Source organism: Falco peregrinus, chromosome 7, assembly GCF_023634155.1.
Source record: "Falco peregrinus isolate bFalPer1 chromosome 7, bFalPer1.pri, whole genome shotgun sequence".
In the NCBI taxonomy this organism is placed as follows: domain Eukaryota; kingdom Metazoa; phylum Chordata; class Aves; order Falconiformes; family Falconidae; genus Falco; species Falco peregrinus.
Window position 1 is genome coordinate 87,036,928 of NC_073727.1, and position 26,625 is coordinate 87,063,552.

At 42.4% G+C, this 26,625-nt stretch overlaps 3 protein-coding genes across 5 annotated transcripts in view; 1 reads left to right on the forward strand and 2 right to left on the reverse strand.

Moving 5' to 3' along the window:
- The window catches only part of ANKRD6 (ankyrin repeat domain 6), a 102,679-nt gene extending 98,574 nt beyond the window's left edge, over positions 1 to 4,105 (forward strand). For all 3 annotated transcript variants that reach the window (XM_055810742.1, XM_055810743.1, XM_055810744.1), the window contains 2 exons: positions 202 to 529; positions 1,788 to 4,105. In XM_055810742.1, coding sequence (XP_055666717.1) covers positions 202 to 529; positions 1,788 to 2,362 — 903 coding nt within the window. In that variant the 3' untranslated portion in view covers positions 2,363 to 4,105. The remainder of the gene's footprint in view (positions 1 to 201; positions 530 to 1,787) is intronic.
- A 1,842-nt stretch (positions 4,106 to 5,947) lies between these two features.
- LYRM2 (LYR motif containing 2) lies at positions 5,948 to 8,317 on the reverse strand. The gene is made up of 3 exons (XM_055810745.1): positions 8,175 to 8,317; positions 7,451 to 7,591; positions 5,948 to 6,515 (listed from the first exon to the last, which is right to left on the reverse strand). The coding sequence occupies exons 1-3, from the start codon at positions 8,217 to 8,219 to the stop codon at positions 6,435 to 6,437; spliced, it is 267 nt and encodes an 88-aa protein (XP_055666720.1). The 5' UTR covers positions 8,220 to 8,317; the 3' UTR covers positions 5,948 to 6,434.
- A 910-nt stretch (positions 8,318 to 9,227) lies between these two features.
- Positions 9,228 to 26,625, reverse strand: part of MDN1 (midasin AAA ATPase 1) — a 103,902-nt gene continuing 86,504 nt past the window's right edge. Inside the window, exons 85-102 of the mRNA XM_055809860.1 lie at positions 26,351 to 26,492; positions 25,227 to 25,399; positions 24,852 to 24,995; positions 24,029 to 24,164; positions 23,103 to 23,422; positions 21,378 to 21,539; positions 20,876 to 20,977; positions 20,511 to 20,712; positions 19,739 to 19,906; positions 18,163 to 18,320; positions 16,498 to 16,587; positions 15,481 to 15,596; positions 14,687 to 14,861; positions 14,109 to 14,182; positions 13,906 to 14,020; positions 12,889 to 12,952; positions 11,039 to 11,181; positions 9,228 to 9,859 (exon numbers count right to left, since the gene is read on the reverse strand). Coding sequence (XP_055665835.1) covers positions 9,671 to 9,859; positions 11,039 to 11,181; positions 12,889 to 12,952; positions 13,906 to 14,020; positions 14,109 to 14,182; positions 14,687 to 14,861; positions 15,481 to 15,596; positions 16,498 to 16,587; positions 18,163 to 18,320; positions 19,739 to 19,906; positions 20,511 to 20,712; positions 20,876 to 20,977; positions 21,378 to 21,539; positions 23,103 to 23,422; positions 24,029 to 24,164; positions 24,852 to 24,995; positions 25,227 to 25,399; positions 26,351 to 26,492 — 2,673 coding nt within the window. The 3' untranslated portion in view covers positions 9,228 to 9,670. The remainder of the gene's footprint in view (positions 9,860 to 11,038; positions 11,182 to 12,888; positions 12,953 to 13,905; positions 14,021 to 14,108; positions 14,183 to 14,686; positions 14,862 to 15,480; positions 15,597 to 16,497; positions 16,588 to 18,162; positions 18,321 to 19,738; positions 19,907 to 20,510; positions 20,713 to 20,875; positions 20,978 to 21,377; positions 21,540 to 23,102; positions 23,423 to 24,028; positions 24,165 to 24,851; positions 24,996 to 25,226; positions 25,400 to 26,350; positions 26,493 to 26,625) is intronic.

Consider the following 26,625-nt stretch of genomic DNA (forward strand, 5'->3'; position numbering starts at 1 on the left):
AAAGAAGGTGCCTTTCGCTAGCTAGTTCTTCATCTTTCCTAGTTTGCAGTCCTTTAAATATTCCCAATGGCAGCACACATATCTGTACAGGGAGTCTAAGCCCACAGACAACCTGGCTTGCTTCTCCTTGTCCCTACCACACGTCCTCAGCAGCTCGGAACCAATCACAGGACCATCTAATTTACAGTCTTTTTCTCATAGATTTCCTTGGTTGATGAGCTGAAGACGTGGTGCATGTTGAAGATTCAGAATCTGGAGCTCAAGCTTTCTGGAGATTCCAGGTCATCGAGACCAAAGTCAACTTTGTCCACTTGTGAGTCTCTCACTGAGACCCTGGATACCGAGAACCACCCCCAGAGTGGCAAGGACTGCAAAGCCAGCCAGTCCGTGCTGCAGTCAGAGGGCTCCCACCAGCACTCCTACACCACGCTTCCCAACAGCCTCTCGGAAGACGGGGGAAGGAGCAGAGTGCAGATGCCAGGACAGAGCTTTGGGCAACATTTTTGCAATCAACGCGATGATGGGTCAGGTACAACCTTGTTAGGTGCTTAGATGTCATAGTCATTCAATGGCAAGCTAATTAACTGAGGGATGCTTCTAGTAATACCATGGATGTTAATCCTGGCTGTGTGTTTTCCCTCATCCATATGCCTAATGTCTCGGGATTAGAATACACTTCAAGGCAGCCACTGGGAATATTTTAAGACATGGTTGGGTGGAATTCCACTGACTCTTCTGGGTGCTTCCATGTCACTGTGTCTTTGAAGCCAAATCCTTTGGTGCTCTGAATAACTCTGTTTTCTGAAATTTCTCCAACTTCCCACTCAGAATTGTTCCCACCCTGCTGTCTGTCAGGAAGGTGTGCAGATTATCAAAGTCTACTGAAGAAACTGTATTGCATTTAGTGATTTTCAGAAGCATGGAAGCTATAATGGCAGGGTGCAAGGATGTGAACCTAAAATACTAATTTACCGTGTTAATATTTGAAGTGCAAGGACGCAGAATAAACCTTCACTTTTTCCTTTTTTCCTGAACCAAAGTCTGTTTAATTATTAGTTCATTTGACAAGAACGAAAATAGCTGAGAGCATTCAATCCCATTCAGGGATCGAGGCCACCCAAAGATATGGTTCAAGCCACATCTCTCTCTGTGCTTGGTCAGGGAAGCTTTTGAGAGAAAAAAAAAAACAACAAACCCACCCAAAAACCCCAGGCAGAATGGCCAAGTCTCCACATCCAAGAATAATGCTATCAAAGCCCTGGACTTCTGTAAAAGACATTGTATATACCCCCAAAACGCCATGCAAAGTGAACAGCCATGGACAAGGAGACACCCTGTCAGGCTAGACAGGCAGAAGACCACACAGGAGATCTTGTGGTAGCGTGACTGTGAGTTATACTGCATTGAACGGTTCAGAAGCATCAGAACGTGTTACCTTTGCAAAATTATGGGCCTTCGAGTTTTGTAGCAGCAGGGTGTTCATAAACTAATCTGGCAGTCTAGCCTGATCTTTGTTCCACAGCCTTCTGATGAAGTCCTTTGATGGCTGTCGGTCTGTAGTCCCGCAGTCGCAAGGCAGTGCCTCTCTGCCTAAGCCAGCTTTTCTCTTTGAATGACTCTTTATCACCTGACTGGGAAGACGTGATAAACTAATACAGGCCTTTACAGTGTACACACAGCATCGTGTGTGGGAAACGGCATCATTCACTGAACAATGAGGATTTCCAAATGCTAAAATGCATGCCTGGGACTTTCATAACTATGTATGTCTGTATCTTATTCTGTAGGTACAGAGCAACAGTTAATTGTTGGCGGACCAGCTGCTTCTTCTGCCCCTGCTCAAGACGTCAGGCCAAAGGACAGAGGCGTTAGTGCCAGCACGTTTCACAGGTTCCAGCAGCAGCTGCCCTCCTCCGAGCCTCTGGGCTCCAAACTAAGACACGTTAAGGTTCAAGCTGCTTTGGAGCCCTTGACTGAGCCGGCAAAGACTGAACCACAGAGCGGCTACTTCATTGACAAAGGAACTCAGACAAAGAAGTCCAGCAAAAGCGGGCAGTCAAGGCACAAAGCTCTGCACCATGGCGGGGCACACCAGAGCCAGGAGCAGCAGCCCTCCACCCTGCCTGTGGGACAGCCACCTGCCCCTCCGCTCAGAGACACCTCCCAGGCCCTGGAGATAACACAGTACTTCTTTGAGGCCGTTTCCACGCAGATGGAGAAGTGGTATGAACGGAAGATAGAAGAAGCCCGGTGCCAAGCTAATCAGAAAGCACAGCAAGACAAAGCTGTGCTCAAGGAGCATATCAAAAGCTTAGAAGAAGAGCTCAGCAAATTAAGGACTAAGGTGCAGAAAGAGAGCTAGCATCTACCCAGCGCGTAAAGACAAGCAACAGGACTCATTCTGGAACCTGCTGTACAGGAATCTGGAATACTGATAGGTATATATATATATTTATATATATTTGTAGTGCCTGTTACATGCAAACAAAATGCTCTCTTTCAGGAGTAGAAATAACTTTGGGAACTCTAGAACTGAGAAGAATTCATATACTCATATGCAGACTGTACTGAAGACAATGATGCTGCAGGGTAGATCCATTTTTTGTTACTTCCAAGAGTCCGTTAAATATTACATTCTCAATTTCCAGGTGCTGCTTGAAAACAAATTGCATTACAAACCAAAACTACTTTCTGAAGAGGAAATTTCCTCATTTCCACATAGGTCACGTGTAGCTAGAGGGTTCCACTGTGTGCTACGTGTAAACATGTAGTGATACCAATCCTACAAGAAATCCAGGATGTTTAAGAGCTTTTAACAGAATTCAAATAGGGGTGAAGGGCTATTGGTACTATTTTAGATACTCCCCAGCGTGTGTCTCTATAGTCAGTGGAGAGAAGCTACAGAACCCACTCAAATTACAAGCCCATGTAAGTGACAGATGCAGGTTTCCAGCTGGGCTCTCATGGAGCGAGGTGCTAAGGTGAGTCATTGCATTGGGTACAGTGGTTTTAGTTGCTACTTTGCTTTTCTTTTGGTTTTACATTACTAAAACAAATTCTAAATTAATTTGTCTCTTTTTTTTTTTTTTAACGGTGTCCTGGTTGCAAAGCTCCTTGTACTGAGATGTTTTGTTTAGGGCATGGATGGCAAATATTTTACCATAACGATGCTCTATTTGTTAGGTATAATTTTTGTGTAACTCTCCTTCCCTTCAAGCAGCAAATGGCTGATTTCTCTACTACTGAAGAAGCTTGAAAAAGTCCTTTATCTAAAGAAGTGAAAGCTTGGTTCCCTGTACTCAAATGTTACTTTTTCTGCGGAGTCAGGATCCTCTCCTAGACACCTTATTCAGACTGTCTTCCTTTGTTCCTCTGAACGATTGATTCCGCTCTCTGTTTTCCCCCATGAATCTCTAAAAAGAGAGGCCAGGCCGTGGTGAGTCTGCGGGTCTCCATGAAACCAGTCCTCGCAGTCCCGCAACGTGGAACTTAACGCACGTTAAAGTTCTTATGGATGTGTTTCATTATAAAAATCAAAACTTACCCTGACCAAGGTTGTCCGAGCTGACAGACTCCAGGTAAACTAAAGGCACTGTAACTCGCTGCATCTGCACCCCTTTAGGGTTTCCTCCTTACACCTCTGAGAAGGCTCCATCAGATTCTGTTAGACGAGTAAGTTTACTTAACAGTTTGTGATAGAACAATAGTTCAAACACAGGATAGCACTGTTTCGCCAAGGGACGATTTTTGTTTCTGTACTGAGGAACCCTAAAATCAATACAAAATACTTTACAGTATTGAAGACAGCATTGACTAATTAGTAATTAAGCTTTTGTCTTCTTAGCAGATGTATAAAGCAAAGAAAACTGTATTATATATCAATATTTTTAAAGTTCCTATTAATGCACTATCAAGACAAGTATATCTGCAGTTATGGAAACACCAGTTTTACTGCTCTGACTTCCGTAGTCTAATATAGACACTTTTGTATGTTCACAGTTTTGTTTAAGCTACTGTAGGAACGCAGAAGCATGCTATTTAAGTTTTGTATCATCTGGATAAAGTGAATGTTTTGCCAAGCAATTAAAATAATTGTTGCTCACAAGTCTGTGGTGTAACATTTTCTAGCCAGAGAAAATGGACACGATCCCCTCACTTGACTTAGAAGGGGGAGCAGAAAATCAGACTTCAACTTCAAAACTTGGGTGTTTGTGGTTATAAGACGCGGAAACCAGGTCTGCCATCTGTCCCGAGGGAGGCTGCAGGGACCAACGGCCATTTGTTAGCTGATGCACGCACCCACCCTTTCAGAACTTTCTGGCACAGGGCTGACTTATGCAGCTGATCACACACGTGCTCCTGAGCTTGTACAAGGGCGAGGCTAGGGCTTTAGCTAATTTACCTTCCATACAAACTGCACTACCGAGTCAGGCGTTGGAGTAGTAATTTAAGACAGGAACTTAGCCTCAGAGTACTGATTTTAGAGGTTTTCTGAAGCCAAGAAGCATACTGTGAAATAAAGGCATTTTCTGCCAGTTCCTTTGTACTCCCCTCAGTAGCCCCCACTTCAAAACTGCTAGAGTTGAAGGACTTCTTCATAAAATACCTACATTACCTGCCTTTCTCTGCAGCACACACTTGGAGTAAATTTACCTACCCTAGCAGGCTATACCCGGACTCTGCAAGGCCTCCGGCGGGCAACTTTATCGGACAAGCCCAGAGAGCCACGGAGAGGACAGGCAGCAGCACTCATGAGATCAGCAGTTGTCCAGGGCGCTGCCGCTCCAGCCCTATTCCTGGATTACGTGGCCACAACCTAGAAAGTCCAAACTGCAGAGTCAAAGGAGTAATGCAGACGCAGGGCTCCGAATGGAAGGCGCGGTGACGAGGCAGCAGGGTAGAGTCTCCTGATGCAGGAGCCGAAATCCAATCACTGGCTGAAGGGAAAGGGAATGCTACCTGTGAGAGCTGATTACAGCTTTGTTTAGTCAAAATTCCTCTCTAAACTGCATTTTCTGGTAACGTGAAAAGTCAATCTCCAACACATTAATGTTCTGTCAGACCGTTCTACCAGCAAATGTTAAGAAAATTGAAATTTTAACAAAATATTTAGTCATACATATTTTTCACTGACCAATTAGAAGCTTAAAGGCTTCTGTCTACGCAAACCTGAACTCTTTTACAACCTCACTGGCTGCCTGAGCCACATCCTGAAATGTGAAGAAGTATCATAGGAAAGGATTCTGCAATGACTTTCAGAAAAACAATCAGAAATTAAAAAAAAAAAAGAGGCACTTTCTTGTTAAGCAGCAGCCTTTTGCAAACCAGCTTTGTTGAAGTACTTAGTAGTACGAAGACACTTTGTTTGGCTCCAGCAAGAAGCACACCCTTCAGGCTCCTGAGGGGAGTCTTTCTTCCCCCCTGGAGCCGGGAGAGGGAACACTGTCTGTCCCTTCCCCTGTGGCAGCAGTGGCACTTACCAGAGCTGCTGGGAGGCGATCCAGCTCGCCCACTCAGCAGAAAGCCCCCTTGGCCAGGGGAGGTGGCTCCTTAACAGCGGACTGGGAGAGGGAAGGGGTCCCGCATCCCTTGAAACAACAACTGAAGTCGCTCACAGCTCCTGGACGGTCAGGTGTTTATCTACTGTTGCCTGGCATTTGAAACTGATACGGGGAGGGGGGTGGGGAAAGCAACACTGCCCTTCACAGGAAGGTAAGAACAGGCGCAAGCAAGAAGGTAAGAAGGTTGCAAACAACCATAATATTTGCAGTTAGTATTTTCTATCTGTAATTTTGCTTTATATTGACTTTTAAGGTCACTAACTTCAAGGCACTTGCCGTTAAATTGGTAATAAGTGGTTCTGGGGCTGAAATTTCTAATTTTCATGAAGATCTCCCTTTTTAAGTTTTATTCAGCTATAACTGAAAATCAACATCTACGTACAAAACATTTTCTTAATGTTTTATTGTGTTTGTCTTGGGCCCATTTATTTATCCCAAATGCATTTTTTAATCTCAAGTTTTGGTACAAATCCTTGGCACAGTCCAGAAAGAGCTGTTACCACGATGAATGTTACCACTTAAGAGTTGCCACAATAGAAAACAGGTAAAATGATGTGGCTTACATTTATTTTCCATTTCCCTGGCACAACACCGCTGCTGTAATTTTTGGTGCTTTCTGCTTTTCTCACATCACATGCTACATCATCCATTCACTTTTTTGAAGTTCTTTGTCAGGGTGATTTCCACACAGGAGGGTAAGCAAACCAAGAAGAACAGGAAGGGGAAAAAACAAACTAAAACCCCACTGTGGCAGAGCCCACCTTCAAACATTACCAGGTTGTCAGCAAAAGCTGCTATTACAACCACATTCTGGAAAAAAATACTATGTTTGTTTGCAGCAGATGAAAATCCAGCTGTCAACAGAAATTAAGATCAGGATTTTGCCAGCTTAAGCGCTCTTTGAAGTTCCTGAAGTTGCATGTTCCCTTGAGTAATCATCATCCTGATCGCGTCCTGTAACACAAAATGGAATGTACTGAACCGAGCGTCTGGACACAGCACAGTTTTATACACGCATGCCGATTGTAACACATCAAGTACATACAAGTCGTACCAGCACTACTGTGATCTGTTTCTTTGTGTGAAGTAACACTGTAGTCACTGAGATGGTTACAAAACAGGTGGATAAACAAACTAATTTTCTCCAGTTCCTTAAATGATGGGTTTAGGGGCTGGTTACGGCTTTGCTTTAAAGCTCAGTTTTGAACTGGATTCAGGCTCCTAATAATGTTTTCTTTACGCCTCTGCATCTACCACCTTTGCAACTAAGTAGTGACAACTGCACGCTGGCATTATGAGGACAGGTGTTTTACTGAGGAAGTGGATGTTTCTCTCAGCATTTTTATCTAAGTACACTAACACATTGTCTGCAGAATTCAGCCACCAATTCCTTGAGCACCGACCAGAAAAAGGATCAAACCAGACACAAAACAGGAGACATACAAGAAACGCAAAGGTTTCTGCATTTCATACATGCTTCGTATCGACAACCATCCAATTTAATTGTGCTCAGCTTGAGTATTGTTGAAATTAAAGATTTAAAAAAAAAGCTATAGAAAGCTTGACCATTAATACATTTATGATATTTACCGTCTTATTCGATATAATTTTTCTGATTTGTGGTTTGAGTAAGCAGGATTTGTTTTGTTTTTAGCTTTCTAATTCCAGATTATTATCTGGAAATTAGAGAAACATTACTACCACCAACAGAGGGGATAATATTTAGAGATGCTGAATTGTTTCTTCATATAAATGCTTAAGAGAAAATAACAGGAGACTTCACAGCAGTCTAGAAGTGACACCTACGAAACAAACGTGACAAAGCACAGGACAGCTCACTGACCGTTCCCGAGGGCAGGCAGTCAGGGTTGCAGGTTCCCAATCCTCACCTCTTCTGTAGCATCCTTATTTCTCCTGAATTCTTCCCTGGCCCAGTCCTTTAAATAGTGACGATCTGCTTCTGCAGGGACCTCACGGATAGCCCGCAGGATCTTCCTGTACAACTGAAGAACCTGCTGTCGCCTCAGGAACTGGGGAAGGGAAAGTGAAATCTATCCACTGTCCCAGGACACTGCTGCGCGCTGTGCCCTCGGTGGCTTTGAGGGACGCTTGAAGAGCGACGCCCATCGCCTTTTCCATTCCAAAACGTGCAGTCTTGCTTCAGATCCCCGTCCGAGGAACTTAAGTTTCACAAAAAGGAACGTGCTGAATGGGAGTACCTCGCGGTGCCTAAGGCTACTGGCAGCACAGGATCATTTCGGTTTGAAAAGCCCTTCGAGATCACCAAGGCCAGCGCTGACCCAGCGCCGCGCAGGCCGCCGCTGCAGCACTGGCCCAGCACCACATCTAAACGCCTCCAGGGCCGGAGAAGCCACCGCCTCCCCGGGCAGCCCGTTCCCGTGCCCGACCACCCTTCTGGGGCAGCAGCCCCGCCCGCCGCCCCCGCCAGGCCTCCCCCGGCACGGCCCGAGGCTGGTGCCCCCCGCCCCGTCGCCGAGGCGCGCCGCCCGCCTCCCGCCGCCGCCGGGCGCCCAGGGACGGCCGGGCCTGGCGCTGCCGGGCCCGGCGCAGCCCGGAGAGCGCGGCCCCCGCCGGCAGGCCCGAGCCCCGTACCTGCCTCAGGGTGAGCGCTGCCGGTGGCAGGCGCCCGGCCGCCATGACGCGCAGCCCCGCCGCCGAGCGCGGCCCAGGGGCGGCCGTTCCCCGGGGCTGGGCCGCGGTGCGCGCCCGCTCTCCGGCAGCCGGGGCCGGCCGGGGGAAGGCGCCTCCCCCCGGGGCGGGCCGGCTGCTTGCGGCCGCTCGGAACCCCCGAAGCCGGCGAGCGTTCGCGTGCGGGTGGGAGCCGCCGCGCCCGGCAGCGCAGGGCCCCGGCCCGTCACCCCGCCGGGACGGCGCGGCCCGCTGGCAGCCGCCGCGGGGGGAGGGGCGGGGGCGGCGGCAGGGCGCGGGGCGCACGCGGCTGGGGCAGCGCACCGGCACTTCCAGCCCCTTTCTGGGCCGCGGCGGCACCACGCTCACGATGAGGCACCGTCGGGTCTCGTACACAAAGAAAATCTCCAACGAGAGTCCCGGGGCGTATAAACACTAACCTTCCTTCCGCTTGTCACCGAGAAATCAAAACACCTGGGCCCCTGATCAACCCCCGGTGCTGGCATTATCCTCACGGAGGACAGCTGCTGAAGTTTCATAAACCACAACACATCTTCGGATGAAAATTCCTATTTGTGCACTGCTAGAGAATGCCCAGCATTTCCAGGTAAAGTTGGTTAATTTATTCAAGCTTTGATCACCTGAAGGAACTGACATCATAATTACAAACAGCGGTAACTTCTTTTTATTAGTACAGACAATATAAGATGCATAGCTTCGGCAATGAAAAATCATGTCCATGCTCTAAGCCATCAGATTAATGACACTTCTCCTTAGCGCCTGCCGGGACAGAGGGGCAAACTTCACAGTGTAAACTGCTTCCACAGGGGTTATCGTACGGCGTGACTCATAAAACTCCCTGTTGATACTATCAGGCAAAAATTGGCGATAATTAAATAGGATGTGTTAAACCGCAGAATAGTTTCAAGTATTCAAGTACTTACTTTTTTGGTTGTTTAAAACCATCTGCTTCTCCTGCTCCCCCAGTCCTTCCCACAGAGGCACCAGCCACAAGGGTGAAGCTAAAGAATGATTTTTTTACAAGACACCTGAAGTTCTTCTAATGCAGAAATGCCTTCCCAGAAGCAAGACCGATTTTTCTTATTGCAGTAGACAGTGGCAGGAATAATTTTACCTCCGTGAACATTACAAATACTTTTTTGTCAAAGCAGTAAGTTGTTACAAGAGAAGTTGAACGAAGTTTTAAGTTTTACATTATCTGTGGGAATAGGCAACCAAAGACTGTGATAGTCTCTCACCATTGCATAATTGTCCTCTGACAATCGTGACAGAACGCACCTAAACCATCTTGGTCTTGTGCAGCCCTACTGCCAGAGGGCAGCTCCTGCACATTAATCCCAGTTAGAAAGATTTCTGTCCCATCAACTCTCCGATCAAACGCAGTTTCGTAACATTTCAGCAGTTTAGCAGCAGTCAGGTATTGACTTAGTCTAGAAAGTCTACAAAGAATCTGAGGCAGTCACCAGTTCAAACCACTGCCTGAGTGCATCACTGAGAGTTTCTGGAAGCGCATTCACATCTCTGAGGATCAGGTAGAACGGGAATGGGAATTCTTCCATGTAGGATCTGATTTCAGGCAATTCTCCAGGTCCTTTGAATATAGGTACTTTAATGTCCAAAATGGAATCCTGTAAAAAAGAATTTATGTTACTACTAAACCACGTGCATTTTTTACAGGCCTTTGATATCATTTATCCCATTTTTCAAGTACTTCTAATTCCTCCTCTGTTAAACTAAAAGTTAATAAAAGAGTTTTAAGATTAACAGCCTTAAGCGTCCAATGGTAAATCAAAGCAAAAGCTGAACACAAAGCAGTTAAGTACTTTTTCCCTTTTAAATAAAGTGCTCTAATCAACAAATCACAGACTAGAAGAGACTAAGCTTAAGCTTCTGCAATACCAAGTTCCATAATTAAATCCTGTCTTTCCTTCGTATTTTATGATTTGAGTTTACTGTAAGCACTCCAGTTTTACACATTTGATGCCTTCCCGACAGTCAGCTGTAAGCTCTCTAAGGTTGAGTTCAACTTGCATCTGTGCAGCGATCCAATACAAGATTCTTCAGCAAATTATTTTATAATATTTCAACAAATACTACCAACTCAAAAATCAGATTAAACTCCAGCTGTGCTTCTTGGAAAGTAATTTCTTAGTTTCCCAGTGTAGCAGCTCAGAAAATTAATAAAGCTTATGAAAAAAAAAATAATTTCACTGCCCAGAATTTTCACCTGACATTATGGGCAGGTTTCATCAGAACCTTACAATAGTTTGCCAGCAAGAGAACCGTTGGTTAATTTTTCAACAATAAATATAGCAGATGAGTTTTGTATGGAAAAATAAAGATACAGGAAGAAAATGTGAACAGCAAAATTAGTCTTTACCACATAATTCAAACCAAATGCAGTACCCAGCTTTGCAGGCACTAAATCTCGTATACTTCTTCCTGTGTAATCTCATATTGGCTCCAGCTGCCACATCAAATGGAGACCGCTGTCAGAAATGATCAATTTGAATCAAAAGTGAGACTCTCAAACTGTGAATCTGTGAACCTACCAGCTACTTCTCCAGTGGCCAAAATCTCCAATCATTACATTTGAATACAAGAGGTCTTACTTAGCTGTTCTGTGGCATGGAAGTCTTTTTTTTTTTTAAATACAAAAGAGGATAAGAATCATAGTAGGGAGAAATCATAGAAGATCTGACAGATGTTATGAAAACCTGAAATTAGGCTACAAAAGACAATGAAAAGATTCCTATCAATTTCTCATTCACTGCAGCAGAATACTTCTCCCTTGTTCACTTACTTACCCGGGAATTCGGATTGTCCAACACTACAAAAATAACGAAGATATTGGCATTCTGAGCTGCTTGAACTGCTGCTGTCACTCGCTCCTTGCCTTCCAAGAAAAGGCCTCTTCCATCAGATACAATCAAAAGCAGCTGTGCTGTTTCTGAGCACAAAGAACATTAAATATTCCAGTAAATTAGAGTAATCCATTTAAAAGACAAACAAAGACTATCTTGTTATTAGCCCTGTGGGTATAATGGAAAAAACAAGTATTCATAAGGAAATGAAGTCATTATCAAATAGAATTCTGTGACTTAAGTTGCAGTTACCAGGGCCAAGAAAAAGTTTCTCAGTGGTTTGTTAAACCCCTGAGAATAACTGGGGGAAAACACCCCAGTCCATCAGTCCCATAATCAAGGACGAAAGGCATGGAAAACACCAATGAAACTAGTTACGGCCTCGTCATTCATGCCAGGTTAGCGCCTAGGAGTTAAATATTGGCTGAATTACAGGGCTCCAGCCAGCAGATCATTACCACAGCAGAGCAGCAGCTGCTGCAACGTAAATAAAGAATCCACCTATGGGTGCACTTGTGTCAGCATTTCACCCTAGACTGTGACTAGGCTTTTGAAATGTGTCTCCCTGTTGTCCCCACTTTACTGGGCTTGGCAACCCCGGACTGCCCACGGTGGGTTACTTTTGGAGGAACTTAAAGCAGAAGATAGCTCCAGAGACAGTGTGAAGGCAGTCCAACCACTCCGGGGCGTTCAGTCCTCGGGACCAGGCAAAGCCACTGCGAAGTAAGGCTCCCGAAACACCCGGAGCAGCTGCCGCGTTCCTCCGCACCGGCCACTTTCTGGAGACACGGTACTTGGTGCAAGCTGCCCTCAGAGTCGGAGACAGCTATATCCCTCCAAAGGAACATTCTAAGTTATGTATCTATAATCTTTTACTTACAAGGGAAATCACAGTAATTAGTTGGGAAACGCGAGCCCCTCTGTCCCATTCCCTCCGCAACTTAATGGCTGGGGAGTGACGAGAGCACTGGCTCCCTTTCTGCAGGCAGGCCGCAACCGGGACAGGGCTTGGTCTTTTTACAAGCAGGGGTGATGGATCCTACTGCCTGTTCTCTCGCTAGCTCCTTGATTCTAGGGAGCCGATTGCTGCTGCATCCCAGCCCAGTTCAACACGACTGGATACTGCTCTCCCTCAGAATATTCCGGCAGCCTGGCCACCCTGTGGCAAAGCAGCTATAGATTATAAATGCCAGACGGGAGTACTTTTACGAGAAATTTACAAATACGGGTGCCACCATGACAACAGCACAAAGCAGCCTTTTAGGCCAAATGTGGGTCAGACGCGAGGTAACAAGCCTTCCAGCTTTTCTGGGCAATTCAAACAGCCCATGACTTCAACTTGCACCACAGTGAAAGGCAGGTAGGAGGCAAACATTTACCCTCCTTGGAACGGTGTGCTTCTCGATACCTACAGAATCAAATTCTCAAGCAAGAGCAGAAGTGCCTAGGGAGTCAAGGTCACTGGGAAGCTGGACAGCGCCCTAAAGCAGGCAGTGTCCAGGACTTAAACACAATCTGGAAACATAACATAAAGGGGAACAAGCAAGGTGTGCCTTTTCAAAGAGCCTTAAACAAAATTTCAGTGAATTACTGACAGATACGATATAGGCGTCTTTTGATGTAAATTTCAAGATGTCTTTAGATGTAATTTCAAGATTTCTTTTGACAAAACCAACCCCAAAGCCCTAATGCAAGTGATGTCTCTCTCAGAGCTAGGAGCCTTTCTGTCAGGATACTGCTTTGGGCCTGTAGCGAGCAGCAATGAGCATAGTAACAGAAAAAAAAAAGCTCACCAGGATTACTATTTTGAGACACCTGTTGTGCTGCAGCAAACATATTTGCTGATGACTCTAGAAACTACAGAGGAAACAAGAAGCTTAAGTTATTTCATCATGAAATCACAAACAATGATAACATTTTTAAAGAACACACTTCTGTATTTTAAATACAAGATAGTTTAGTCTGACCACCTACACAGATAGTCCTCGGCATTTTCCTGTATTAACTCCTGCTTCAAACTAGTAAGTATTTTTGAACTATAGAATCTCCAGAAAAGCCTTCAATCTGGATTTAAAATTCTTCCAGTGCTAACAAAGCCATCAAAACCTCAGTAAATTGTTCATGGATTAATGGCACCATTAAAAATACACATCCTATTTCTAGGTTGAAATTCTTTGGCTTCAACTTGCAACAGAAGTATCTAGTTACATATTCCCCATTAAAATGAAGGACATCAACTGTCAAGTCCTCCCAGTTTCAACAATTGTAAGACTACCGTTGAGCTATTTGGGTCTCCTCCTTTTCTGTTTTATATTAATGGAAGATCTTATTCAAGTCTGGAAAGTTAAGACTGCAAGAACCTTCCTAAAAGAAGAGGACTCTGCAGCTGTCCAGGAAAGTTATCTTCAGGTATCAGTCCAGTCTGACAAACTTACAGCCTGACAAACACATGATGCTCTTCCTCCTCCTCCTCCAGTGAAATCCATGGAACACAGAAACCTCCTAAACTCCCACAGACTTTGATGGGATTTGGCACAGGGGTACCCAACAGCTTGTACCCAAAGTACTGCTAAAGACCCAATACAAACAGAGAAAGATGGATGCTTAAAAGTGGCATACATCAGAACTAGAAGTGAGAAAATACTATCACTTCAAAATTGTGAGCATTTTATCTCTTTGTTATCTACCCAGGTATCACACTCTCAAATATAAATGACCAGTGAACGTTACAAAACGATCACGAAAGCATGAAGCTCCTCATGTCTGGAAAAGATTTGCCAACCTGTTGCCCTAGAGGCATTCTTGTGTACCTGGGCTATTTTTGTCTTCTTCTGCTGAAATTTGCAAAGACGCAATATCCGTGTCCCTGACTGGTCACTGAACTGTTCATGGAATGGGTGCAGCAGCTGAACAGTCTCTCCAAAGCTTTAGAAAAGAAAAAAATGTTTCAGTGTGAAACCGATACTTACACTCTGAAGTCTAGAGGAAAAGTCAGGACTTCTAATATACTCACCTACACACAGCAATTTGTCCCACTTCTAGAAGTGTCAGTGCATTTCCAATAACTGCCAGGGATTCATATGCTAGCTATTAAAGAAAAAACCTTATATCAAAAATAGAATTTTCCAAGTTTACTCACAGCTCAGTATTAAATATGATGAATGTTACTGAAATTACTTTTATTGTCTAGTAAAAAAAAATAAATAATGAAGAGTGCCTGTTTTTTTCCCTGTTAGAGTTATGCAAGATAGCCCTTGCAATAAAGACACACTAGTTCTACTTGAAGGCTTCAGCTGATTGATTTAGAGGTACCACTTCAGGCAGGCTAATGACGTAACCACTGAAATAAAAATGTGTGTTTCCTCCTAAATAGTTAATAAATGAAAACTCAACAGGTGAGCCATGATGAACTAATATTTAACCATCCAATGAACTGCATAGGTAAGCAAGTTATGGGCTTTTGTAGGCTGCAAAAAATAATTTTCCAGTGGCTTTCCAACAGCCACCAGCTCTGTATGAAACAAGTCAGCAGCTGACACACTCATCAAAAAAAGGCAATTTCTTCATACTTCTTCCAATGTTTTATTTTACCTGTTTAGAGTGATTGTCTATCATACTAGAGGAATCATCAATAGCCAAGCAAATCTGGTACTGTCGTTTACTGGGCTTGGTTCTTCGCAACCAGATCTTATCTTTTCGGAACTGACTGGCAATATATGGAATCACTTTACGCATGTTCAATCTCTTCCCTGTTCTGTAGTCTCCTCTAAAAGTGAAGAAGAAAAATACAGTGACAGGGATTATCAGCAAATACCTCATTCTGGAAATCTGAGCACAGGCACCAAACAACAAAATTTTGTAGAATATTATAAAAAAAATTCAGTAGTTCTAATATTCGTTTTTTGGTACAGACAAAAAAAAGTCTTGCATTTTTAATGCAAAATGGATACTCAGTGTTTTTTTAAAAGACGTTTTTAAATCTACATGCCTAAAATGGAAGGCAAACCTTGAATTTAGACTCCTCCATTTTGAAACAAGTCTAGATCTCTTAAAAAAACAAAACAACCAACTTAACATTAAAAATAACATAAGCCACTTTGAAATTTAACACTGTCTTTGACTCAACAGCACTTCAGTTGGTTTGGCCACCCGTTGCACAGAGGAAAAAAAAATAGGAGGCAATACGCTCAGTGTTGGTACCTACGACTCTATCACGTGCGCATTTCATAAAATAGACTAGTGCTCCCACACAAAAGTAAAACAAATGCATTTACAAACAGGAATAATTGCTATAAAGTAAGAACAACATGAAGTCATAGAGAGGTTAAAGCCCTCCAAACCCAAGAGTTTAGAGAAACAAAAAGCTTCAGAAAGACCCAACTTACTTCAATTTGGCTGCCTGAGTGGGTTCCAGTATGAGCCGTAGCTGTTCACAAAGCTGCTGTGATAGAGGAGCTGTCAGTACTAAATACCTCTGCCACAACTGTGCTGCTTCCTTCTCCTAAAACATCATACATACAGAAATAAATAGAAATGAATTATGAAAAGACAAGAAGTTGGCAAGTGCTGCCTGAAAAACCAAAACAAACTCCCATGTACTAAGGGGGAGGTAGCAGGTAACTATCAGCTGAAATTTTGTGGATGTTTTGTAAGCACTCTATAAAGATGACAGTTTGCATTCAACTTAGCATGCTCCTTGCTGCTACACAGCTGCAATGTGCAGTGAGTATTTCTCTAGCAGTACACAAAGCAACTTTGGTGTTGCTGTTGATACAGGAAAATCCTGTAACAGCCACCAACTGATAGTTGGTATTACAGCAAAGTAAACCATAAAGTCTGCTAGGTTCTCTTGACTATCAAAAATCAAATTTCAGCAAAGTTCAGCAAAATTGTTAAGCCTCTATACTGGCAATTTCATTCAGGAATTACTTCCAAACATGGTTTACAATTCATGACTAGGGCAGTCAGAGCAAGTACCATATTCTGTTGGTTAGTTCAAACTCCACCACTGCAACCAAAGGAGATGCTTCTGTTGATCGTAATTTTGTGAAAGTGGCGTCCAGCATTTAACTGCAGAGGTGACAACTCAAAGTGGAAGGAGCTTGGCAGGGCTGAGAAAAATGTGTCTAACTATGCAAATTTTAAGTCATTATCAACAGAGTATATTTCTGCAAATAGCACACAGAATGCTCAAAACAAGAACTGAAACATCACCCTGCTTGAAGAATAATGTAATTTTTTTTCAGAACAAGTTAGACATTAACAACAAAAATAGTATCTAAATAATGTGATTTTGAATATTTAGATTCCAGCCTGCTTGGCTTCCTAAATGCTTCGGCATAAACCAAGACAAAATAATGCAATGAAGGATGCTTTGACAGTTTTATATTAAGGTCACAAACCTCATCTGGAGTTCCAGACTGCTGTGTCTGCCAAGCTTCCAGTTGCCTTTCAAGTTCCTTTCTTAGCTCTTCAGGATCTCTAACAACATGCTAGAAGCGTAGTTATGAGATTTATGAGACAGAAAAGTAAGTTAACACATCTGGTGATCCCCAAACTATAAAAAAGGTAAAATGCATTGTTCTTACTCTTTTAGACACAAAAGTATCTGAAAAAAAACTTAAATGAAGATTCTAAATCTCCATTTTTTTTTTAATACCTTCTGTGTACAAAAAGGATAAATACCTCCCCACAAATACCTGCACCTGTGACACAATCAACACAGAAACAAAGCTAGAAGCATCTATTAATACATTTCTTTTACTTCTGTTGTGCTTTCAGGGACAACTTCTCTTCCTGACTTGTAAAACCATAGTTTAGCTAAACAGCAGTACATGGTCTGCACAGTGTGCAGGTTTATGGATTAGGGAAAATACGCCTACGAATGCGAACTCAACAGTACCAATAACTTCTCATTCCTCAAGAAGTAGCAGCAGTCCCTCTCTTTACCTACTGCAGGTTTAAGGAGGGCAGGAAGAATGTACAAGGAGGGGGCTTCTTCCCTCTCCATTTTGCTGAAAGAGAGACTTGCACTTCTCCACAAAGCAACGTTCCCCCCTTCTGCAAGATCTCCCCCTCCCGTTTCAGGTTTTGCATGTCAATTGAAAAAAAACAAACAAACCCACCCACAAAAAACCCACCACCCACCCACCACAACCAAAGAGGCACTTAACTTATTCTGGCAACAGGAGAACACTCTTGCATTCAGCAGCCCTCTTCCAACGAGCTACAGCATTTAGCATTAACGTGGAAGTACCAGGTATAGCTGGCACACAGTCCCTTCCGTGTTGCATAGGAATAGTAAAACATTGCCCTCCAAGTACGTACTCAGGACACAATATTTTAAGCATGAAAGGTCAACACTTCTAAATCACTGAAAATGTTCCTACTTTATCAACTGGTTATCCAGAATCAACTGCTTCTATGCCATAGCTCTTTATGATAAAATGTGCTTTTTCACAACTAACAGTTCATAGTGGGAAACTGAGTGTTAAATGAAGCTCTAGGATTTTCTAGGCTACAATAATATTTTTTCAATGGAGACATTCATAAAAGGCTCACAGAAGTTCTACACTTGCAGTCAGCTTTTTTAAGGAAGTAATATATTGTGATGAATTAACTGAGGTGAATACTTTGCGGTGAACACAACGATGATTTAAAGTCACTGATGCCCAGCTTTCTCATCGCTCTGAACCCTTTATCTTCAGGCACACACCCCCTTGCCCCTCGCTTTCCACTCTGTCCAAGCATTTGATCAGCAGACTCGTCTAAGCAACACGGCTCTTGACAGTAACAAAAACAAAAGCTTCTTTTAAAAAGAGTGAGGATGGGACCTTCTCACATAAGGACGAAGAGAACTTGTCATTTTAAAGTCATCATTCAGCTGCATAAACAGCAGTTTGTTGCGTGCTACTTTCCGTTCTGCTATTAAAGAACGGCAAGATACTGAGTTGTGTGAATTAAAGTAATTTTAAACTTTTGCATTTACAGAGTTTCATTAACACAGGTCAAATAAAACAGTCTGTTTCTACTGCTGTAATTATAAGACGACACATTGGACATCATACCTGGGGAGTATCCATCAAAAACTGATGGGCTGTATGTATGGTCGAGTCCTTGCTTCTCTCTGGCTTCTCTTCAGTCACCTTTGGATGCTTTTCTGTTGCAGACTTGTTGACATCCTCAGAGTCAAAAGTCTGGATCTCTGGCTCCACTTCACTTGCTCCTACAATCACAGAACTAATTACACGCTTTGTGGACTTCACATAATGCAAGAACCAATATTGTATCTCAACTCTTTAACAAAGTGTCTAACATGCTTTGTAGTGCAACCCAGACATCATTTTAAGAGAAGTGCACAAATTTTGAGACAATCAGTTCTAGGAATAGGATGAACACACCTTGCAACTCACTGCAACTCATTGGAATATATGCCAATTACTTATGCAAATTGTTTTCTTGTCTTATAACCTTTTTGCCAAATGAACAAAATATTAGTGAACAGATCTTTTAACACCTGAAAATTCCATTGATGAAGTGCATTTTTGAGCTTCATGGCCTCTCTGACAGAGTGACAGGAGGTATAAAGCAATTTCAAAACATTCAGAAAATCATCATTAAAACAAATGGCAATCTTTTCTTATATTTCCTGTCTAGTTTTGTAATGGAACAGTTTCCTATAAATCAGAAATCAATTTACAAATAAAGGAATGGACCAAAGATTTTATAATTGTTTCTACTTGTAGGAAATGTTTCAAAGATCCTAGTGTTTTAGAACATACTGATAGAGAATCACGTGGAAAACCAGACTGACTACACGCATGCCTGTACCAATGCCTGTACACGCTAATGAGTCTAGCAAGAGATTTAAATGAAGAGATTGAGCCTGAAAGGAGTGGGAGGCAAGAAGGTGAATTTGGTCTCCCCTCTCCAGCCAGCTTTTGCTTTGTTTGATAAGAAAACCACGCAGAATTCCAAGCTAGCGTCATTTACTTAGGTTCATCAAAATTAAATACTTCTGTTGCAACTGGCAGGAGATACTTATATCTAGCTTATGTTGTTTGTGTGGGCTGTGTGGCTGACAAGTCAGACCTATCATCTTCTCATCTACTAACAATTCACATCTGATAGCCACATTCGGTTATGGCAACTCAGGTTTGTTTCATTCCCACTTATGGAAGAAAGCAGTCAGAGAGTGACACTTCAGTGCTACCGCACAGGATGTTGTTCAGACCAGCTCCTCAACCTCCTTGACGTTTTGTCAGAAGCTACGCATAAAAAAAGTTACGTGATGCTGGTGACACTGGAATGCATTGTTATAATGCCAATTCACTTAATTAATTGGCATATGTCTAACAATGTGTGCTTTTTACTTCTTCACTTCAAAGAAGCAGATAAAGACGAGAGACCATTAACTGGAAAGAAAGCAGCAAACCCCTCTGTCACTCAACCAACTTAGCAAAGGCTAATAATGCTGGTTACTAGGCAGGAGTAAGAATACTGCTGCAAAAAATTCAATTGAGAACTGATGTTTTAGTCCTGTAAAACGTATACTCATCCATTAAATGTAAATAGAAATACCTACATATACATTTAAAGATGCATATCAGCATACGTTTAGAATGTTTTTTTAAGCTAATATACCAGTTTTAGTGGCAGTAGACTTTTTTTCTGGCTTCAGCTCCTCTGTGTCTACTGCTTTGAGATCCTCGCTGTTCTGCATTTCTGTTTCCATTTCTGTGTCTTCAGAATCTCCCTCTTCCTTTTCTTCAAGAGGCATAATAGGTTTCTCTTGCTCCTTGCTAGCTACATCTGTACAAATGCAACAATACTTGTTAAGGGGAAGGAGGAAGGAATAGCAAAGTTGTATTCTGAGGCCACTGCCTGTCAGTTTTAGTGAACTTCAGAAGAGATTGGAGCTATTGTCTCAAACCTCAGTTTTATCTTTCACTGAGCTGTGCCATGTTGTGTCAATGAGCTACTGCTCTGAAAACTTGATGAATAAAATAGTTACTTCAAGAGAAACCAAATTATTTAAAGTAATGTTTTTAAAGAAACATCCATTTGTTTATACAGAATAAAGAACCTGTTGCGTTTTCCTAAATATTTTGAACATGTGGTAGCAGTTTGGGCTTCAAAATAATTTAAACAAGACTTGGAGAAGACAAATTTAGTTTCTTAAACTGAAATCCATTTTTGTGAGTGAATTCAGTATTTTCAAAAATGTTATCGTTAGTTTGAACCTGATTGCCAACAAGTAGCACTTACTGTAGTGAAATGGTGCTATATCTTAAACCAAAGCAAGGACTTTAAACATACGTTTAAAAAACATACTCTGAAAAACTACAGAAAATAGGAGCACCTCAGGATTTGATTCTGCAATGACAACTCTTTACAGCCAGAAATACCAACGTACCATATGTCTGTGCATCATAGTATTCAGAGCCTTGTTTGATATGTTCGAATGCATCAGCCTCCTCCATGTTTTGTTTAGGCTGAGTTGTATTCTGCTTTGCTTCACTGCTGGATTCTATGGTTCTCAACCGCTTGTGGATGTGTTCATTGTGGTCTCCCATTGAGCGTTCATTGTCTGCCTGACCAGGTTTCCTCTTGAAACTCTGGAAAAACCCCCCAAATTAACACCATGAACTTCAAGTGAGCTGCAACCAAACACTGATTAGAACAAGAGTTCCGACAAGGAGAAATTGAGTCCTGCCTATTTGTTGGTTAATATTAAGACATTAAAATAAGAAAAATAAAAATTAAAAAGAAGAGATGAACCTGGGTATTTTTTCTGCTTTGCTTCTGAGAAGCCATCCGGGCCATGCGTGTGGATTCATGTCCTTCTGACTGATTTGCACTTGAAGCTCCACTTCCATTTTCCTGAGGCGGGGGGAAAAAATAATTATCAAAAATCACGAATCACAACTGTAACTGAAAATAGCAGCTGTTGTAGACAAAGTTCAGAAGTTGAAGTGCATGCAGTGCTGTGCTACTTTCTGCTGCGAATGACAAATGGCTCACAACTGCAAGTACTATTCTTGTGGAGAGCAGACAAGACAGTTCTGCAGCTCAACTGTCAGTCTAAACTTACCACACACACCGTTTTCACTGCTATGAAGGTATCTACACTGTCTTCAATTTTTCCAGTGAATTTATAATTGGTGTTCTAAAAATTGAATCTTGTACACAGTTTTTAAAAGTATGGCAGCAGTTCCTTGATTGTAACTTGAAAACATTCAAAATTCAGCATTTTTAACTCGGATACTCCTACGTAATTTACCTCTTTAGACTGGTCTCTCTCTGAAGCCTCTCCAGCCAGCTCAACAGCACTGTCACTCTGCAGGTTTTCTTGCCCAGTCTGCCCTTGTGTTTCATGCTCCATTCTTTCCTCAGGCTCAGGGATCTGTTCATCCATCTCTGAGTTATCCTTACCCTCTTCTTCCTGAAATAACATCAGTTTATTTTAACATTCTAAACAACATTGGAAAGTGGGTACTATTGAAAGGCATTTAAACAATAATGGAATCAACAGGCACAGTCAACATGGGTTCACAAAGGGAAAGTCCTGTTGAACTAATATGATGTCCTTCTGTGATAAGGTCACCTGCCCAGTGGATGAAGGGAAGGCAGCAGACGTAGTTTTTCTGGGTTTTAAGTAGGGCTTTTGGTACTGTCACTCACAGCATCCTTCTGAAGTTGTCCAGCTGCAGGATGAGCGGGTTCATGGTGTGCTGGGTGAAGACCCGGCTGAAGGGCAGGGCTCAGAGGGTTGTAGTGAACGGGGCTACATCTGGCTGGTGACCGGCCACCAGCGGTGTTCCTCAGGGTTCAGTTCTAGGGCCAGTGCCGTTCCATATATTTATCAGTGATCTGCATGCAGGAGCTGAATGCACCGTTAGCAAGTTTGCTGATGATACCAAACTGGGAGGTGCCGGTGACTCTCTTGAGGAGCAAGAGGCCTTGCAGAAGGGTCTAGATAGATTGGAGCGCTGGGCTATGATTAATGGGATGAAATTTAACCAGTCAACGTGCCAGGTGCTGCACCTAGGACGGAGGAATGCTGGACACAAGTACAAATTGTGAGAGAAGTGGCTGGACACAAGCCCCGAGGGAAGGGGTGGGGGTGCGGGCTGACAGCGGGCTCCATGTGAGCCAGCAGGGTGCCCTGGCAGCCAAGAGGGCAAACGGCACCCTGGGGTGCGTCAGACACGCTGTAACCAGCCGGTCAGGAGAGGTGATTATCCTGCCGTATCCAGCCTTGGTGCAGCCTCACCCTGAACACTGCGTGCCGTCCTGGGCCCCACAATTTGCGAAGCTGTGAAGGTCCTTGAATGCATCCAGAGGAGGGCAACGCAGCTGGCGCAAGGGCTGGAAGGAACGTCCTACAGGGAGCGGCTAAGGACTGTGGGCTTGTCTAGCTTGGGGAAAGGGAGGCTGAGGGGCGACCTCATTCTCTCATTTCTTGGGGAAAGGGAGGTGCTGAGCTCTTCTCACTGGTGTCCAGCGATAAGACGTGTGGGAATGGTTCAAAGCTGCACCAGGGGAGATTTAGACTGACATTAGGAAGCATTTCTTTACTGTGACGGTGATCAAGAGGTCAAGAAAAGGCTTCCTATAGAGGTGGTTGATGCCCCAATCCTGTCAGTGTTTAAAAGGCATTTGGATAATGCCCTTAACAACAAGCTTTAACTTTTGGTCAGCCCTGAACTGGTCGGGTACTCGGGCCAGATGATTGCTGTAGGTCCCTTCCAGTTGAAACAGTCCATTCTAACAGAAGGCCAAGGAGGTAACAGGAATAAAGATGACAGAAATACACCAGTTTAGTAGTAAGCACATCTCTGTTATCTTGACAAAGGTTCTCACTAACATTACACTTACCAATGTCAAATCTGTTTCAGAGTATCAGAACACATCCACTTCTTAAGTCATGTATAAGGTACAAAAAATAAAACACACACATCCCTTCCCGCAAATGTAGTCAGGCTTCTATTTATTAACTCTCTACCTGAGGTTGAAGGCCTTGGTCAGCAGCAGGGATTCCTTTATCTTCAGATGATTCATTTTTTTCCTCATCAGGTGGTTGTGACTCTTCCTCTTCTGCTTCCGCTGCATCCTCAGTGTTCCCTGCATCTTCTTGATCGTTAACATCTTTGTTCCCTTCATCTTCCTTCTCTGCTTTATCTTCAGAAATGCTTTCTTCAGCTGGCTCTGCATCTTGATCATCTCTTTCTGATTCACCAGCATCCTCTTCATTCTGTTCTTCTGTCTTCTCTGCCTCATTTAAATCAACAGGTTTCTCATCTATTTCAAAAGCATTCTCTTCATCTGGATTAAAAAAAATCAGAAAGGTATACTAAATTTTCAGTGAAGTACATCTGCATAAAACTGCCCAGCCAATCAAAAAAACACCACAAAAACCAAAACCTGAGATTTCTGTACACAGAACCTATGATTTTCTATAGCAGATAACTCCTTTATATCATAATTGGTTTGTAACTAACAATACAGAAGGATGAGTTCCTGTTAACTTCCTTTAACCGAATATTCTTGAGGGTCAGCTGACTTTGAGTATGTATGCTTCCGAGAATCATAGAAAAACAAAACCAACCCACACAAGCAACCAGACAATTAAATAAGGAGTTTCTAGCATAATTTAGGGTGTATTACTGGAATAACATGAGAAAGCCTGTTCTGCAGTGTGTATAAAAGGGAGGTAAAGGAAAATGTTGTAATGTTGAGTTCTTATCTGACCCGCATTTGGTGTGTTGATATTTTAGTACACAGAAGTGAATATGCAGCTGCTTCTAATACAGAATCCTACTACCACCTCTGCTTTTTCTACAGAGGAAAAGAGCTCGTTATCTGACCGTTCACCCCCCTGCATTTCCATTTGGCTTTCATCTAGGAATCTGTAGAGATTTTCAGTTGTACCTTCATCCTCTTCCTCCTCATCACTCTTTGCATCATTCTCCAGGTTCAAATTATCAGGAAGGTCCAAAGGTTCAACTTCAGGCTCTTTCTCTTGCCGGCCATGATAAGGATCTACTTCATTCTCATCATACTCACGCTGTCAGCAAAAGAATGATGGGGGGGTGGGGGGGTGGGAAATAATAGGTACGCAGTAAGTAGGAGGGAATGCAAAGATTAAAAAAACACTACTGAATTCCCTGGATGCAGAAATACTGTATACAATATTGATACAGTATTACATTCTGATCAGTTAAAAACAAATTTCCAATGGTACACATCCTCACCTATGAAGAGCAGAAGATTAATTTTGGCAAATGCAATTACATAAATCGGTGATAGTTAAAACCAGCAGGTTGTGTTCAGAATCTAATTTTCCTACCTGAAAGATCTCTGAACAGAATCTGCACTCCTGCAGATGGCAAATGCACTCTTGCATACTATGCAGAATCTTCAAGCATACTGTACACAGATTTTTGAGATGAGTCACAATGACTTAAGGTGTTCCTGTTGCTAAAAACTACAGAGTAAGAATTTTTAAGCTTTGTCCATCAAAACATCAGTTCAGCGTAAAGCCTGTTTTGGCAGCCACTACAAGTTCAGGTTAGTGCAAACAAAAATTCTTTCTGAATTATGGATCAGAAAATATACATATAATATAATGGATACAATATGGTTTACTTTTAGCTATGAAATGAACTAACTTTTTTCAACGCACTTCACACTCTCAGAAACACTGTATGAGCGACAGAGTATGGTTTAACAGCAAGTTAACGTGTAGTCTTACCTCATCAATTTGTTCATGGATTTTCTCTTTGTTTCCACTTTCATCATCTTGATACTCTTTTTCCTCATCCTTGGGAGGCTGTTTTTTATTATCCTTGTTTTCTGTGTCAAAATTGTCATCTTTTGCAACAAGCTCTGAATCCTCCTATTAAACAACAAATCCAAAAGAAACTCAATTAAGCTACCTGTCTCAAAGTGTCAATGACAAGACATCATCTCCTAAAGAAAAAAGGCAACACTAAATAAAACTTCTGATATACTCAAATTACCCCTTTCCAAGACCAAGAGATACGCAAGAAAATGCACAGTCTAGGGCACATCAAGTTAGCAGAGCTTAATTTCTTTGATTTTTTCTTCCTACGCCTTTTCTCTTTACCTCGTCCATTCCTGGTCCAGTTTCTTCTGTTTTACTACTGGCATCATCATCATCATCATCTTCATCTTCATCCCCCCAGAGCCTCTCATCCAGTTTATCATCAGCTTCAGCATTACCAAGATTTCCCATCTGCTTATCCAGCTCTTCCTCTTCCTCTGAATTTTCATCATTTTCTGTGTACGGTTCAGAATGTGTTTCAGTACAGAAGAGAGAAAGATGACTTCTTTGTTAACTTCAGAAACATACAAGCAGTCGTATTCAGCACCTTAACTTCATCGCTTTATGCAGTTAATTAAAAGATATGGAAAAAAGACAAACACTAAAACCCAGAAAAGCAGTGTGTTACCTGCTCTGAACCCAATTATGTGGTTCAGAGTATTCTCTTGGACATACTGACACACAGAGAATTCTCTCCCTCAGGCTAACGTGTCCCAGGTGCAAAACTTGGATAAGTTAAACTCTCTGTTTGTTACCCTCTCCATCTCCCACTTCCAAAACATTTTGGTATTACTGGGAGTGGGAAGGTCCATTCTGCTTTATCTATTAGTTTCAGAATTTCCGTTCTTGTGCAATGAAATTATTCCTGGCATTTTGTCAGAGATTTGAAAGTAGATTAACACTACCATAATTTATAAGCCACATTAGCTTCACATGTTTGAGCCGTTAACCCTTTCAAGTGAAGAACTGCTACCCTCTGAGTAGCAACTTGAATAAGTCTACCAAATGTTACTACTTTTTCCACTTTAAAAAAGTAAAGTTAAATTATTTTCATTGCTTATAAGTTAGCAATAATTCCATTAGTCACATTATAGCCATATTCTCAAGTATTCTGTTGATTGTCAACAGCTCCACAAAGTGACTAATTTTAAAATGCACCTATAGGTCAACTCACAACAGGAAGAAACTACTGGCTCCCTTCATTCCAAAACCATTACAGTGAAAGAAGATAGTCTTTTTCTTTGTACACTTCTTAGCATTCATATTAATACTACTTAGTATTCGTATACAAATGGCACTACTCTGTTGTTGAATGCTGAATTTTCAGTTTAGGCTTCATTATATAAGTATGAACCATTACTGCATCGATCTATAATATTTCTTATTTTGCCATAGAAGAATGAAACCTTTTTTCTCCTGTTCCCCATCATGCATTTTTCCTTCAAAGTCTTCTGACATTTCAATTGCATTGTCTTCTCCTTCAATGTCTGGTTTAGAATCTTGATCCTCTTTCTTCTTCTCTTCACCCTTTTGAAAACTGTCTTCTATCTGAATTATTAGCAAAGCCAAAAATTACTATATATGTTAAAGCTTACTTAAAGTACTACAACAATATTTATAAGCTTACATGCAAAGATATAAGCCAACCTAAATATGGGACTGAAGGTAACCTCATGTTTCT